We start from the raw sequence: 16,229 nt of genomic DNA on the forward strand, positions 1-16,229 counted from the left end.
TACCTCATGAAGCTGGTTGAGAGAATGCCAAGAGTGTGCAAGGCTGTCATCGAGGCAAAGGGTGGCTACCTAGAAGAATCTCAAATATAAAATATATTTTGATTTAACACTGTTTTGGTTACATGATTCCATATGTGTCATTTTATAGTTGTGATGTATTCACTATTATTCTACAATGTAGAAAATAGTAAAAATAAAGAAAAACCTTTTAATGAGTAGGTGTGTCCAAACCTTTGACTGTTACTGTAGATATTTAAGTAATACACAATTTCCCTAATCTCTACTACACTACTTTTCCCCATTTCAAAACGTATAGCATTGTGTTCTGTAAATAACAAAAGTCCAATCGATTATACATAACAAGTTGTTACTGGGAAACTGTCCAAAGATAGATAGTTTATTGTATATTTTTTCCCCCATTTGACTGTAATGTGTAATGTCAATGATCATGTCCAAGAGTGCAATTGACTTGACCAAGTCTGTGCTATCAAAAGGAATAATCATTATACAATTAGTTTTGTCTGACAAGTGTAATATCCTACCTTAACATCTGGGGGCGCTCCCCTCAAACAGTAGAACGTCACAATGCCTCATGCACATGAAAGTAGCAGTTTTTCTCATCCTCAAGGATTTTATTTATTTACGTAGTCTTTTACTGTGTTTTGCTTTCCAAATGATCTAATAAACTAAACTCATTATTTTGCATCCCATTATTCAATGTGAGAAAATTGCTAAATTGGCAACACACACACCACAGGAGGTTGGTGGCACCTTAATTGGGGAGGACGGGCTCGTGGTAATGGCTGGAGTGGAATAGGTGGAATGGCATGAAATACATCAAACGCATGTTTTCCATGTGTTTGTTGTCATTCCATCTGTGCCGTTCCAGCCATTATAATGAGCCGTCCTCCCCTCAGCCTCCGCCACTGATACACAAACAGCTTTCTCTCTTAACATTTTTATTCAAATGATTTCATCAGAAAATAACCATAAGAAAAGTTCAACCAAATCTTAAACACAATCTTAAAACTTGGAGCAACATTCACAGTGTAGAAAACAGAGAGAGAGAGAGCAAGTTTCAAACCCTGCCTCGATAATATATTATACTGACTTAAAATCACACTTCATTTAACTCTTAAATAACACACATGGTCCAGTTCAAGTCTCTCTACAGTTTAAAGGCACTGTATAAATTATTTAGACATTTGCAAAATATTGAACCTGATTGTGACAAACTTTACAATTCACAAAGTTGTCAAAGTATTTTTTAAATTAAATTAAATACGGGACAAAACACAATAGAAGAAAACCTGAAGAAAACGTATGGTGATACATTGGCAAAACTGTATCTCAATTTAAAGGAAAATTCCACACAAAAAATATTTTTAGGTATTTGTTTCATTAGTCGATTGTTGATATAGTCCCAAAATGTTCTGCTTGTCAGAATTTCAGGACTAAAGCATTTACTGCACTTAACCTTTCAAGATATGTAACTTTCAAAATTGATGCAAAATGCATCATACTGGGATGATTTCTGTATTTTGATATGTCTTTGTCCATGTCTGTCGGGAACCGTATTCCATTTTGTCTCAATGAACAGACACAGTAGGTATAACAAGTGTAGGCCTTCATATCCTCCAGTTATACACAAAAACACTGTGTAATGAAATATACATTCAAAATTCAAATATCCGAATTAAACCAACCTGAGGATTACTTCTAAACCGCTACATCTAACAATGGCAGACATGTTCCAAGGCACTTTGCATCTAATAACGCACTATGTAATATCCCTAACACTTTACAGACTAAAATGAAAAGTTAAACCAAATGATTAAAGTACTACTTGGAGTACAGCTACATGGAACAACATGGAACCAGAACCAGGACAAATACTAATATGGATGACTTTCAGTTCACTATATCACAGAGTCTGACTTCTACAATAATGACTAGAAAGAAGGCTGTGTTTATTCCCACGATGAAAAACAAACACATTTATTCTCTACTGCAAATAAATCAAAGGGTGAAAGATACATAAATATCTTTTTAACACAAATCTTTGGTGACCGGTTTTCATTTTCACAAACGTAGTACATTAACACTGGAACCTTTTTAAACTACAGTATTGTTTATACTATGTACAAAATCAAACATATTGCTAGATTGTATATAGCCTCGTTATTGTTACTTTGTTGCGTTACTATTTTCTTTAGCAAATATTTGTCTTTGTTTTTAACTCTGCATGGTTGGGAATGGGCTCGTAAGTCAGCATTTCACGGTAATATGTATTACTGTATATGGAGCATGTGACCAATAACATTTCATTTGATTTGTAGCAATGAGTTTTAGTCCAAGCAATCCTCAGAGAATCGCTCTTCTCTCTGGGTCCAGTGCATTTCACCGTGGGACTTCCATCCGATATGTCATTTATTCATGTCTCTTTCGTTGAGTAGTCCTTGGCAAGCTCAGATCACTCAGTCTGTAGCACACACGCAACGCTGTCCACCATATCAACTTGACAGTACCGAATGATGAGTATAGGTCAGAGGTCACTCTGTAGCTGAGGGGTCAGTTAGTGCACCAAGTAGACTCTCCTCTGCCAGCTGAGACAGGTACTTCTGTGAAGAGCACAAATATAAAAGTTAGCTTTGTGTACGTAGTTGTAGAGTTCCCCTTTAAGTGGGATATTCAACTGCCTTCAAATACTTAGACGATAACACGACTATCTGCGTTTCACCCTTATTTCGCTTCCCACTATGATACACTATAACTCCATCCGACTTCCTGTGAATTTTAAAACAAGGAGACCCGATTTATCTGTATTGAGTTTCTTATGCATATTCCGCTTTAGAAACTCCTCAGCCAGAGCTACTGCTGTTTGACACAATAGTGAAGGAGGGAGACCTCAGAGAGTGGAATGTTCTGAGAGAGAGGCAGGTGCTTCCTGAACAGACATTAACCTGTCTAGTTTCTACATTCACTGTATTTCCCCAGTCCTGTTAGAGGCCAAAACCATCATCAGCAGCCCGATCTCGGCTAAGCGGGTAGCAGCAGGGAGCCCCCACACACACAATCACACACACAAAACCCCTCAGCTTTTGACGGACAGCGCAACTGTTCTTGAGGTTTTTTACCCTCGCAATGTAATCCATCAAATGTGAAGGAATCTTTTCCCCTTCTGGCTGCTTTCAGCTGTGCAGCTTTGCATGTGTGTGGGGTGTTAGCGTGCGAGTGTGTGTGTGTGTGTGTGTCTGGATGGGCATTGGGCACTAATAGGTAACCTAATACAACTCCCAGTACTCAACACTGTGAGGGGGCCTTCCTGTAGTCAATGGGCTGCCCCTTCCACTGCCTGTTCACAGCCGCACAGAAATACCCTGGTCTGCTGAACCAAGAGCCTATTGGGAATGAACCTTCAGAATGTTATTACTTTACTTGAAGAGCATAATGGGTCTAACAAATGTAGGACTTTCTATCTGCTAGTTAGTCTACACGTTGCCTGGGCACAAAGGAGGTCCCCAGGAAGGACTAGAGCAGCTGGGCCCATTGGAAGGGAGCCTTTAGGAAGTAAAGCAATGGATAGACTCCCATGGGTGCCACACTAACACCCTCTACTCTACTCACTCATCGAAACTACCACCCGCGGTGGAGAGGGGAAAAAGCTTTGGATTGTGCTGCCAGTTTTGACGTGTGTGTGTGTGTGTGTGTGTAATAGAGATAGTGAGTGACTGATCTCTGTATCTCGTGTTCTGTCCCATGGTTGGGTAACATGTGCCACACTGTAACAGCTGGCGCTGCGCCACCCGGGAGGCCTGAATGACCTATGTTAATAGTAAATGTGTTGCTGTACCTGAAGATTCCTGTAGTGGACAGTACTACGACAGTGAGAGGTCTTGGCTGTCTCCTCGCTGGTGTAGAACAGGCCACACAGCTTACAGTAGAACCCCGTACTGGGCACGATGAACTCCACCCCTAGAACAACAACACACCAATCAGAAAACTGCTAATACACCTCTAGAACAGCACAAACCAATCAGAGAACAGAACATGTACCCCTACAGCAGCCGCAGACCAATTAGAGAAGAGAATCCCCCGACCATACAACAGCATCAGACCAATCAGAACACAGCCCATGTACCTCTAAAACTCGTATTAAAAGTTGTTACAAATCTGATTAGATTGTTACTGCACAAGGACTAGAGTAACGTAATGTAGTGTTACCAATGTAACTGATTGGCTAGAGAGGTTACCCAGGGCTAACTCCCAGGTCTGAAACAGACACGTTTTCAAAGGCAGCTAGGAGGATAGTCAACAGGGCAGCATGGCCCCTCTCCCCCTCATCAGTAGCCTCGTTGTCAGTGTGACAGAGTGAAGTTGTTAACTCTTCAAGCTGATCTAGATCAGCTGCACTGTCACTGTCTCTCTCATGGGAGAACACAACACAACACTGCAGCCAGACACTACTCAATTGTGAATCTATCTCAGCCATGCTATCAATGACCGTAGCATTTGGCTGTGAAACACACACACACACACACACACACACACACACACACACACACACACACACACACACACACACACACACACACACACACACACACACACAGTGCACATACACTGACACACACCCACGTACACACACACACACACACACACACACACACACACACACACACACACACAGCATACACACACACACACACACACACGGTGCACATACACACACACACACACTCGAAGGCCATCATAGTCCACTCATGTGTAGTGTTCACCAACGAGGCACAGTAGGTCATGTGTTGTGTGTGCCTATGTCATGCCAGGCCTAAATAAGCACATCTCAGGGGTGCGTTTAACACCTTGCTCTCAACAAGTGGCCAGCTGAAGCTACCACATGCGCTCTTTCACTCCAGGCACAGATAGCATTGGTATAACAGGTTGTTGATTAATAATCATATTATATTCAATAGGTTTTATTTGTCCCCAAGGCCAAGGGGCAATTTTTACTGGGCTTAAAATGACATTGCAGATCGCATACATACAACAACAATACTTCATGTAAATGAAAGTAATTTGGTCCTTACCCAGAGGGATGCTGTGTTCACTGATAATCTTCTCCTGCCCTCTAGAAGGTGAGGGAGCCCCTATGTCTATCAGGTTTATAGGACGTGGGACATGTGTTGAATTCTGGATGACTGTAAATGAGAAGTGAAAATAAGTTACCTATAAAATCTAGAAGAATAACATCTGTACAATAATAAACAGGAAACATGGATGACGATTCAGAATCCCGATACTGGCTTATTTGATCAGGAAGTCAAATTCTGGACATATTATTTCATAGTGAGAGCAAATGTTCTGTACCTCTAGGAGTCTCAGCCTTGTGCTGCTGTATGTCTGGCTTCATGACCGTTACTTCCCTCCCCACGTCCTCCATCTTGTGTATTACATCCTGGGTCTTGCTGCTTTCACACGCGCCAGCGTGATTGGTTAGCGCCAGCCCCTGCAGTACTTCAACTTCCAAACACGTCTCTTCCAGGGCTGCCTTGAACTCCGGGTTGGGGAAATCATCCAGATCTGAACTGAGCTGTTCTGAGGCTACTGGGATGGGTGGCTGTGGCTGTGGCTGTGGCTGTGGCTGTGGCTGTGGCTGTGGCTGTGACTGTGGCTGTGGCTGTGACTGTGGCTGTGGCTGTGGCTGTGGCTGTGACTGTGGCTGTGGCTGTGACTGTGGCTGTGGCTGTGGCTGTGGCTGTGGCTGTGACTGTGGCAGTGACTGGTCTGTGGGGCTGGGGTTTGTGCTAATCTCCCCATCTTTCTGCTCTGTAGGTATAGGATCCACCACCCCACCTCCTCTACCCAACTCGGTATCCTCTCTCTGGGCTAACTCCTTCTCAGAGCAGGGCCTGGGACTGGGGGTAGAGGTTGATCGTGGAGCCTCTCCCTCCTCCTCCTCCGTAGGATCCTTTTGGAGGTCTGAGGCTGACACATCCTCGTCATCCTGCAGCTCAGGGAGGTCCGGTTCGATGATGGAGTCGTCCTCTCCTACCTCGTCCACTGTGACCAGCTCCTCCATGTTCTTGGGGTACCAGCACTCACCCTCTGTGTCGTCCCCACTCTCCCACTCCTCCGCCTCGCTGTCTTTTTCTCTCTCATGCTTGCCACTTCGTTGAGGAGAAACAGACTTCTCTTTGGGTCGCTGATCCTCAGCGGTTTCTCCCTGTAATGATACGCCATTTGTTTATAGATAAGATATACTGTACATGTCCAACTTCTGATTTACGTATTAATCTTACTTACTAATAAAATAAAATCCTATCACTTACGTTATTTTCAGTAATCTCTATTTCCGGTTTCTCCGTCCCGTGTCTCATGGTGGGTTTCTTGCTCCTTCCCCATGTCGGGGAGCCTCCTCTCTGTCTTCTGTCTTCTCCTGTCCTGGTGGGTAGAGACTCCTCTCCCAGCTCTGACTCTGAGTGTCTGGATCTGTGGTAGTCCCCTCCATCCCTCCTCTTTGACTTGACTCTCCCCTCCTCATGTCTCTGGTACTGTGGCCTCAGGGGCTTCTCTGACTTATACACGTGCTGTGTTTTGTAGGAGTCCTCATCCATGTTCCTGTACGAAGGGAAGGGGGGCATCCCCTGAGGGCTACACCGCGGGTGGGGGTACCAGTCTCCCCCCCTGTTCCCCCCCCTCATCCCCTCCCCTCTTCCTCCTCCTCTTTCGTCCGCTGATCTGGGACTGATCCGGTCTCGGTCGGAGGGTTTCAGGTACGGCTTGTTCCATCGATCCTGCATCCTCCCGTTCAGCCTGTCGTCATCCACTGTACCTCCGTTCCTCCATGGCACCTCGTCCCTTTCTCTCTCTCGTTCTCTGTCCTCGTCCCCCTTTCTCATGTGTTTGGCGGTCCAGGAGCCCCGTTCCGGGCCTCCTCGGCAGGGTGCCCCCTGCGGGCTGTGGGCTGAACTACAGGAGGTAAAGCTGGGGCTGTGGGAGCGAGGGCTCAGAGAGCGGCTGATGGGACTACGGGACCGCGCTCTCTCTGGCATGTAGCTGGGAGGAAATAATATCATTAATATGCAGTTTGTAGTCAGGAAGTAGTGTTGGATAATTTCATCCATTATTTGTCATTTTCTCCAGGAGATCGATCGTACATAGACAATCGCATATTACAACAAAAAATTGCCGCTAAGAAAATGTACAAGGAAAGAATGAAACAAGTCGCCTTACTGATCAATCTCCTGCATCTCGTCCCTTTCCCTCAGAGAGTTGATATCCTGGATGATTGAATCAACGTCTTTACCTGGTTTCTGTATGAACAGAGCGTTTCACACCATAACATGATACTGTACTGTAGATACAGTACACAGTTGGTGTGAGCTAAATAAAAACTGTAATAAACACATTGTCAACCCAATACAACTCACCTTGAGCTGAAGCTCCTTGTATCTCTTGGACATCCTGATCAGTAGTTTCTGATCGTTGATTGTGGCTGGAGTCAGCTGGTAGTATTGAACCATAGCCTGGGCCGCCTCAATGTACGCCATCTCCACAAACGCCTGTGGGGTGAAGAGGAAGAGGAGGAGGAGGAAGAAGAAAACTTTATTGATCCATTTTCCCTTAGAGTCCAAGAAAATGTGTCTTACATTTTACCCCAAGCCCTTCTAAAGGCATGCAAACACAGGGTATTCACAGTGCAGGCTGACACACCCCATGCAGATTTTAGGGCTTAAGTGCCTTGCTCAAGGGCACAACGGCAGTTGAGTGGAGTGAGAGAAAGACACCAATGTTAGACATCTGTTTGTGACAGTTTAACGTCCTTTTTTTCAAATAACATTTTTGCAATAACATATGTCAAACAAGGTGCGAGCAAATCTTCTATATCCCAGCTAGGTTATCATATTTCATTGGCATCATAAATCAAAAAGACAGTTACAATCTGCTCAGATACATTTCTGGGTAACCAACACCCATGATTTTAGTGTAGTCGAGCCCCTTGACTGTGATGTGGGTGACATTAACGAGTCATTTTAATACAGTGTCTGATAAATGAAATTCTAGAGACTGAGTGAGACATCATGTTCTGTGATAAAATGGTTGGATGGACCGTAGGGAAAAAAAGACATCATTATCACATTACAATAGAAAATGGTCCATGAAACTGTAGGAAAAGGCATCTTTTCATATTACAAGATAATATGAAGTGGAAACAATTCATCTGGTCTATAGCAACACAGGGGTAATGGACCATAGCAACACAGGGGTACTGGTCTATAGCAACACAGGGGTATTGGTCCATAGCAACACAGGGGTACTGGTCCATAGCAACACAGGGGTATTGGTCCATAGCAACACAGGGGTACTGGTCCATAGCAACACAGGGGTACTGGTCCATAGCAACACAGGGGTATTTAAAGACATTAGAGAACTGCTCCAGTTGTCAAGGGCATTGACCCTTTTCTCCCAACAAATATATGTGACTAATATTGTGACTAGACTCCACAGTAGAGCAGTAGACATTTGTGAGGGGGAAAATGGTGTATCTGGTCCTTAGCAACCGAGGGTTATTTCAAGACATTTGCAAAGGGGCACACATCCTTTGGTTTCCGTTTCTCCATGGCAGTTATTTGTTCATTGAAGTGTGACTTGACTCCCTAGTGGAGCTGTATACATTAGTGAGTATTTGTTCTGCAGTGATATCCCACAGGGCTAATGGCAGTAGCTGTGAGGGTAAAGCGAAACCACAGGTTTGTTCTTTGAGGCATTTCCAACGACTAGGGCTCACTGTGAGGAGTCTGTCGGGATAGGCCTCGGTCGTTAAGTTAATCGTTCATCTTTTAATAATCATCAGGTAAGACCAAAAACGAGCTCACTTTTGGCCATTCTGGGACTAGATGACTGGATTTGTGTACTTGTGTTTGGAGTTGTGTACTTGTGTTTGGAGTTCTGTGGTTGTGTTTGGAGTTGTGTACGTGTGTTTGGAGTTGTGTGGTTGTGTTTGGAGTTGTGTACTTGTGTTTGGAGTTGTGTGGTTGTGTTTGGAGTTGTGTGGTTGTGTTTGGAGTTGTGTGGTTGTGTTTGGAGTTGTGTACTTGTGTTTGGAGTTGTGTACTTGTGTTTGGAGTTGTGTACTTGTTTGGAGTTGTGTGGTTGTGTTTGGAGTTGTGTGGTTGTGTTTGGAGTTGTTTGGAGTTGTGTGGTTGTGTTTGGAGTTGTTTGGAGTTGTGTGGTTGTGTTTGGAGTTGTGTGGTTGTGTTTGGAGTTGTGTGGTTGTGTTTGGAGTTGTGTGGTTGTGTTTGGAGTTGTTTGGAGTTGTGTGGTTGTGTTTGGAGTTGTGTGGTTGTGTTTGGAGTTGTTTGGAGTTGTGTGGTTGTGTTTGGAGTTGTGTGGTTGTGTTTGGAGTTACACTCATGTTTTAAGAGAATAACATTGTACTGTACCTGGTGGGTAGAGCGCATGAGGATGTAGTTGGTGACTTTCCCGAAGGGCAGTCCCAGGTTGATGACATCATTCTCTGTGCAGCTGCCCTCGGGGAGGTTGCAGATGTGGACCACCCGTCCTGTGATTGATTTCCTGGGTGGAAATACCTAAAATAAAGAGAAATAAGAAAAATGCATCAGTATGTTTATTACTGTTAAAACATCATACGATTCGTGTAATATTTCACTGTACTTCATGTATTATTTACACTAGTAAAAGTCTGATTAAAATAATCAATTACAGGTATGCTCTTATCTAAAATTACAAATATGAAAAAACATGTCCGCTTTTAAGAAAACAGCACAATGATCTGAGAAAGGATCATACAGAAATGCAGTCCATTCTAGGCTGTTGCTGTCTTCTTCCCTCTTTTTGGAAGACTTTTAAGGTCAATGAAAATAATTGACCCTACTTCAGCCACAGACTGTAAACCTAGACTGGACTGTAGGGAACTATTTCCTCTCTAATGTCAAAGCACTTCAACATTATCACTCACACTCAGCGACAGAATGTGATGTATCCCTCCACTCTTAGAGCGTATCCCTCCACCTCAGTGGCTCTGCTATAAATAGATCCCTGGTGAAGCGACACAGTCGCCGTGACAGCGTGACAATGATAATGAGAGCTTTCTCGCTTGGATTTGGGAACATGTCAGCTGACCAGGTACAGACATACATAGCACACACACACACACAAAGACCCAGACATCCCAGTCATCTTTGTCACTAATCCCTCTGGATTGCCAAGTATAGCAACCCCCGCTGCTCCTCTCCCCCCACCTCCTCCCTACCTCCCCCTCTCTCTCTCCCTCTCAGAGTGGTGTGACTTACACCCAGGGGCAGCACTCAGCTCTGAGGTAAAAACCATTGGCCTCTCGTCTGACTGACTAATGGCCAACAAAGTAAGTGAATGAAGAGGGCGTCAACACTGTTCCCTAATAGCTACGACACCAGATGTAATGGGAATCAGCATCATGGGTCAACCTATGGAATATATCAACCACTGTGTTGTTCAGATGATACAGCACTGGGTATACAGTAGCATGTGGTACTCTACACTACTCAGACATTTAATGTTCACTTACGGGAAGACGTTCAACATGTCTTTCTTTTTTATGGATCTGTAATCTTTAATTCTGCATTGTTGGAAAAAGGACCCGTAACTAAGTATTTCGCTGTTAGACTACACCTGTTGTTTACAAAGAATGTGACAAATACGATTTGATTTGATTTGTATTTGGAAATTCCAGGCCAAACCGGGATCGTTCCTAACCCTAACTTTCACCTTCAGATCACTTCAAAGCAAAATGTGTTTATGTGTCACATAAAACAGTACTGACAGACAGTCTCTGACAGCCGGGGGTTTGGGTGACCATGACATTACCCAGGACGGTCATAAGTCCCTCCATGTTCTCCCCTAACCTCTGCCCTCTCTACTGTGCAATATGTCAGTTAGTGCTGGATTTCTTCAGATCAGACTTATAAGAACAACAACACTGCAGCCTGTCAGACCTGATCTGTCCTTAACCATGACGTTACCCCAGAGACGGGCTGCCCAGCTAGCCTGACAGACCTGATCTGTCCTTAACCATGACGTTACCCCAGAGACGGGCTGCCCAGCTAGCCTGACAGACAGTCCCCCTCTTACCTCTACCCGTTGTCCTCTCTGCCTTCTGTAAAATGTCCGGTAGTGCTGGATTTCTTACGAAAAGATTCCCTTTACATGTAAGAACAACACTGTAGCCTGACTAGGGTTGCAAAGGGAGGGTATATTAGTGGTAACTTTCTAAGTTTACCAGTACACTACAACATGCTAAATATAAACCATCAACTTAGTGAACACCATTGGTGCTAAATATGAGCGTTTCAACATGAAGTATCCTTTATTTTTACACACAGTTATTTATTTTACGAAGCCAATATGTCTTTGTTGTAAATGTTTTGGCGCCAAACTAGTGGCAGTTGTGAAAAAAGTCAATAGTTGGAAGAGTTGTAGAGTTAATTGAAAATAATGCCAGGCTATTTTCTCTTGAAACTGGACAATATGGATACATATATAAAAAATGACTACTTTAAGAAATAGTTATTAAAGTATAAATTGCCAAAGTTACCATAGATTGCCACAGATTACCTGTTAATTACCCAAATTACTGAAAGTTCTGTTTGCAACCCAACCCTGACGGGCCTAAACGGTCCTTAATCATGATACTACCCAGAGAACCATGATTCTACCCCAGGGCGGGCCGCCCAGCCTGCCTGACAGACAGGCACACATGTGGGACAGTCTGGGATCTGATTCTCCTGGGTCTGGGCCTGAGTCAGTAACAGTAGCCAGGGCCAGCGATGGTGTTGTTGGTATAAGGAACTTGTACAGAGGAAATCTAGCACCAACAGATGTTTTACAAGTGGCAGAGAGGACAGGGGGACGGGGATATTGAAGTACTGATGTTGCTCTGTGAGTTTGAGTAATGCCCATCGATCTTCTTTTAAGAAAATCAAACGTGCATTGTGCTTGATGGTCCCTATACACCCCCAGGTCACAGGCTAAAATGGGGGAACTCTTACCAGCGTATCTGTGTCGCTACCTATTTCCAATAAGGAACACTGCTACATTTGATAGTAGACAGAAAACTATACTATACTAGTAGATGTGATGAGTTGGGAAAGTTGTGCCAAAAGAACATTGCTACTATGCTGCTACCCTATAATCCTACACCCCAAGATTAGAACCAAGATGTTACACAACAAAATTACAACCAAGATGGTACACCCCAACATTAGAACCAAGATGTTACACACCAAGATTAGAACCAAGATGTTACACCCCAAGATTAGAACCAAGATGTTACACCACAAAATTACAACCAAGATGGTACACCCCAACATTAGAACCAAGATGTTACATACCAAGATTAGAACCAAGATGTTTACACCCCAAGATTAGAACCAACATGTTACAACCAAAGATTAGTATACCGTTTGTGAAAAGAACATTGCTACTGTGCTGGTCATCCCATAAAACCTAAGATTAGAAGCAAAATGTTACATCCCAAGATTAGTAGGTAGTTTATGTGAAGAACATTGCTACTGTGCTGCGCTGCTATACCCTAGACTAATCCGCTATCCCCAATGTTAATCTATCCAAAGCCCTGATTGCCTACAGGGTTAAATAACTGTCGTTTAACTGCCCCTGGCCTGCCACCTGATTTTAACGGTTTCAGATGCGAGAGTGATAATTCTATTAGCGGCTCTGTGCCAACTACCACTAAGCTAAGCTAGCTATCTAGCTAGCGCACACACACACACACACACACACACGAAAGGTCACCGCAGCCCAGTCAGTAAACAGCTACAAAAATAGACAGCAACAGGCTGTTAATGTCCTTGAGGTGAAAGAGGGAAGAAGAGTCTTGCCACCGGCCCGGCCGGTCGTCGTGGTTGTATCAGTCAGAGTGTTTGCCTTGTAAATATGTGGTCCAGCGATCTGGACACTTGTTCATGCTTTTACATCCTTTGGATCCATAAATTGAGGGTCAAACAGTGTCTGTTTCTGGGCTTGGGGAAGATGTTGACGCTTCTAAATCACAGATCTTGGATCAGATTACCCTAGTCATAAACCATTAGGAGGATGAATGTCTGACCTTGTAGTTAAGGGCTAGACCTCTTCATACTTTTATACAGCCTGAGTCTTACCCCTGACTTGAGGGTCATACAGTGTAAATGTTCTTGGGCTGTGGAAAGATGCCAACGCTTCTTAAACACAGATCTAGGATTTTTTGATTGAACCTTTATTTAACTAGGCAAGTCAGTTAAGAACAAATTCTTATTTACAATGATGGCCTAGGAACAGTGGATTAACTGTCTTGTTCAGGGGCAGAAAGACAGATTTTTTACCTTGTCAGCTCAGGGATTCGATCTAGCAACCTTTTGGGTTACTGACCCAGCGCTCTAACCACTAGGCTACTTGCGGCAGCAATGACATTACCCCTTGCTTCAATTTGAACTATTTAGAATGGTGTAACAAAAAAAAAGCCTGACATTGTATCAGTGGTTAAAGACAATTTCTTTACTATAAATCTATGTATTGTAGTGTATTGCAGACCAAAAGGAACCACTGGTCCTTACGTTGACATGGGACATTGTTAGTGTGTATATGACTAATTTAGCTGATCTACAACAGCTGTGGATGGACTGGAGTGTTGCTGTTGATTAGTGTGTGGAGGCTGACAACGGCAGATGATTTATACATCTCGTAAACGTGATTGGGTTTACTGGGGTACAGGGAGCTGCATTTCTGTTGGGAGATAGTGTGTGATTTGTAATACAATTTGACCTTCAGATCTGGGTTCAAATACTGTTTGTAATACTTTACCTGGGCTTACTTGAGCTTCACCGAGCACGATGGAACCAATAGAATAGTTGTAAAAGTGCAATCCCCGCCCATCTGGCACTCAAGGCAGACTAGAGCAAACTGTTAGTATTTGAAAGATTTCAAATAGTATTTGAACTATGGTCTGGTGACCTATTCATCAGGAAATGAAGTGAAGTTACAATTGAAATACACGAGGCAGTTAGTTAAGTTACCAGAACGGCCTGGCAAATGTCACTGCGGCTAGTAAACCACATTTGAAAAGTGTCACTGGAATGATGTGACATTGTGATGGTCTTTGATGTCAGTGATCAATTGATATTGACTTTGCAATCAATTACAAGAAAGACAGATGAAAAAAAGAGAGATCAAGAGAGAGAGATGTTTTTGTGCACCAGTGAATGTTTTGATACTGCTACCAAGAGTCAATCAAACATGCTTGCAAATTTCCACTTTCACTCTCAGCAGTCTCAGCAGTAGTTCAGTAGACAACACACAAAACCCACAGCCCTTTACACCCATACCCATATACGGGTTAAAAGTGGCAGATTTGGACACTAATAGGCTCTTAAATTGGAGAGCAGTGGCTGTACAGTAACATGCTATACATGACGTCAGAGCTCAGGCTTTGCGCTTCACAGCTATGAATGGGTTTTGACTGACAACCATTCTGAACATGAGCACCGCGAGCGACAAGAAGTTGCCCCCCCCCCCCCCCCCATCACGCTAATTGGGCAACTTTTAGCAAATGTTTGGTTGTCTGAGTGAGGTCAATTCTATAAATTACAAGGACTCTATGTATTTTGAAAGATGAGACGATGAGGATTATTATAAATACCGCTTCGATGTCATACAAGCCAAACACCTGTCAGTCCAGATGTGCACTTCACATGTCCATATCATGTTTGATGTCCAGTTACAAGATGACATGGTGTTATACCCTGGGTTGTCCTGATCAGAATGAGTCTATGTTTGTTGTATTGTGAAGACAATGTGAGGACCACACATCTGAATGCTCGGATGACTCTATTCCATGTGCACCAAATGTACGATCTGCTTCTCTGAATTGCCTTGTGAAAGCCTTACACTGTAAGATCCTATTTTATAACTTGGTTAGTCATGTTTGCAATAGACCAAGCTTTTAAATGATGCTTACCAGACCCTGACTGCGATTTAATGGCCCACTTTACACTTATTATTATTATTTATTATTTACCTTTATTTAACCAGGTAGGCAAGTTGAGAACAAGTTCTCATTTACAATTGCGACCTGGCCAAGATAAAGCAAAGCAGTTCGACAGATAAAACGACACATAGTTACACATGGAGTAAAAACAAACATACAGTCAATAATGCAGTATAAACAAGTCTATATACAATGTGAGCAAATGAGGTGAGAAGGGAGGTAAAGGCAAAAAAGGCCATGATGGCAAAGTAAATACAATATAGCAAGTAAAAAGTAAAATACTGGAATGGTAGTTTTGCAATGGAAGAATGTGCAAAGTAGAAATAAAAATAATGGGGTGCAAAGGAGCAAAATAAATAAATAAATTAAAATTAAATACAGTTGGGAAAGAGGTAGTTGTTTGGGCTAAATTATAGGTGGTCTATGTACAGGTGCAGTAATCTGTGAGCTGCTCTGACAGTTGGTGCTTAAAGCTAGTGAGGGAGATAAGTGTTTCCAGTTTCAGAGATTTTTGTAGTTCGTTCCAGTCATTGGCAGCAGAGAACTGGAAGGAGAGGCGGCCAAAGAAAGAATTGGTTTTGGGGGTGACTAGAGAGATATACCTGCTGGAGCGTGTGCTACAGGTGGGAGATGCTATGGTGACCAGCGAGCTGAGATAAGGGGGGACTTTACCTAGCAGGGTCTTGTAGATGACATGGAGCCAGTGGGTTTGGCGACGAGTATGAAGCGAGGGCCAGCCAACGAGAGCGTACAGGTCGCAATGGTGGGTAGTATATGGGGCTTTGGTGATAAAACGGATTGCACTGTGAAAGACTGCATCCAATTTGTTGAGTAGGGTATTGGAGGCTATTTTGTAAATGACATCGCCAAAGTCGAGGATTGGTAGGATGGTCAGTTTTACAAGGGTATGTTTGGCAGCATGAGTGAAGGATGCTTTGTTGCGAAATAGGAAGCCAATTCTAGATTTAACTTTGGATTGGAGATGTTTGATATGGGTCTGGAAGGAGAGTTTACAGTCTAACCAGACACCTAAGTATTTGTAGTTGTCCACGTATTCTAAGTCAGAGCCGTCCAGAGTAGTGATGTTGGACAGGCGGGTAGGTGCAGGTAGCGATCGGTTGAAGAGCATGCATTTAGTTTTACTTGTATTTAAGAGCAATTGGAGGCCACGGAAGGAGAGTTGTATGGCATT

The 16,229-nt window shown here is 43.3% G+C and overlaps 1 protein-coding gene and 1 non-coding gene across 3 annotated transcripts in view; both read right to left on the reverse strand.

Moving 5' to 3' along the window:
* Positions 1-417: 417 nt before the first annotated feature.
* rbm20 (RNA binding motif protein 20) overlaps positions 418-16,229 on the reverse strand; it is an 88,694-nt gene continuing 72,882 nt past the window's right edge. For both annotated transcript variants that reach the window (XM_031832946.1, XM_031832954.1), the window contains exons 7-14: positions 9,444-9,590; positions 7,431-7,562; positions 7,234-7,313; positions 6,330-7,056; positions 5,368-6,223; positions 5,088-5,198; positions 3,854-3,975; positions 418-2,621 (exon numbers count right to left, since the gene is read on the reverse strand). In XM_031832946.1, the coding sequence (XP_031688806.1) occupies positions 2,553-2,621; positions 3,854-3,975; positions 5,088-5,198; positions 5,368-6,223; positions 6,330-7,056; positions 7,234-7,313; positions 7,431-7,562; positions 9,444-9,590 (2,244 nt within the window). In that variant the 3' untranslated portion in view covers positions 418-2,552. The remainder of the gene's footprint in view (positions 2,622-3,853; positions 3,976-5,087; positions 5,199-5,367; positions 6,224-6,329; positions 7,057-7,233; positions 7,314-7,430; positions 7,563-9,443; positions 9,591-16,229) is intronic.
* On the reverse strand, positions 8,685-8,818 carry LOC116376312 (small nucleolar RNA SNORA18). Its single transcript, XR_004211736.1, has one exon. It is a non-coding gene; the product is annotated as a small nucleolar RNA SNORA18 (small nucleolar RNA).

This window comes from Oncorhynchus kisutch, linkage group LG1, assembly GCF_002021735.2.
Source record: "Oncorhynchus kisutch isolate 150728-3 linkage group LG1, Okis_V2, whole genome shotgun sequence".
NCBI lineage: Eukaryota > Metazoa > Chordata > Actinopteri > Salmoniformes > Salmonidae > Oncorhynchus > Oncorhynchus kisutch.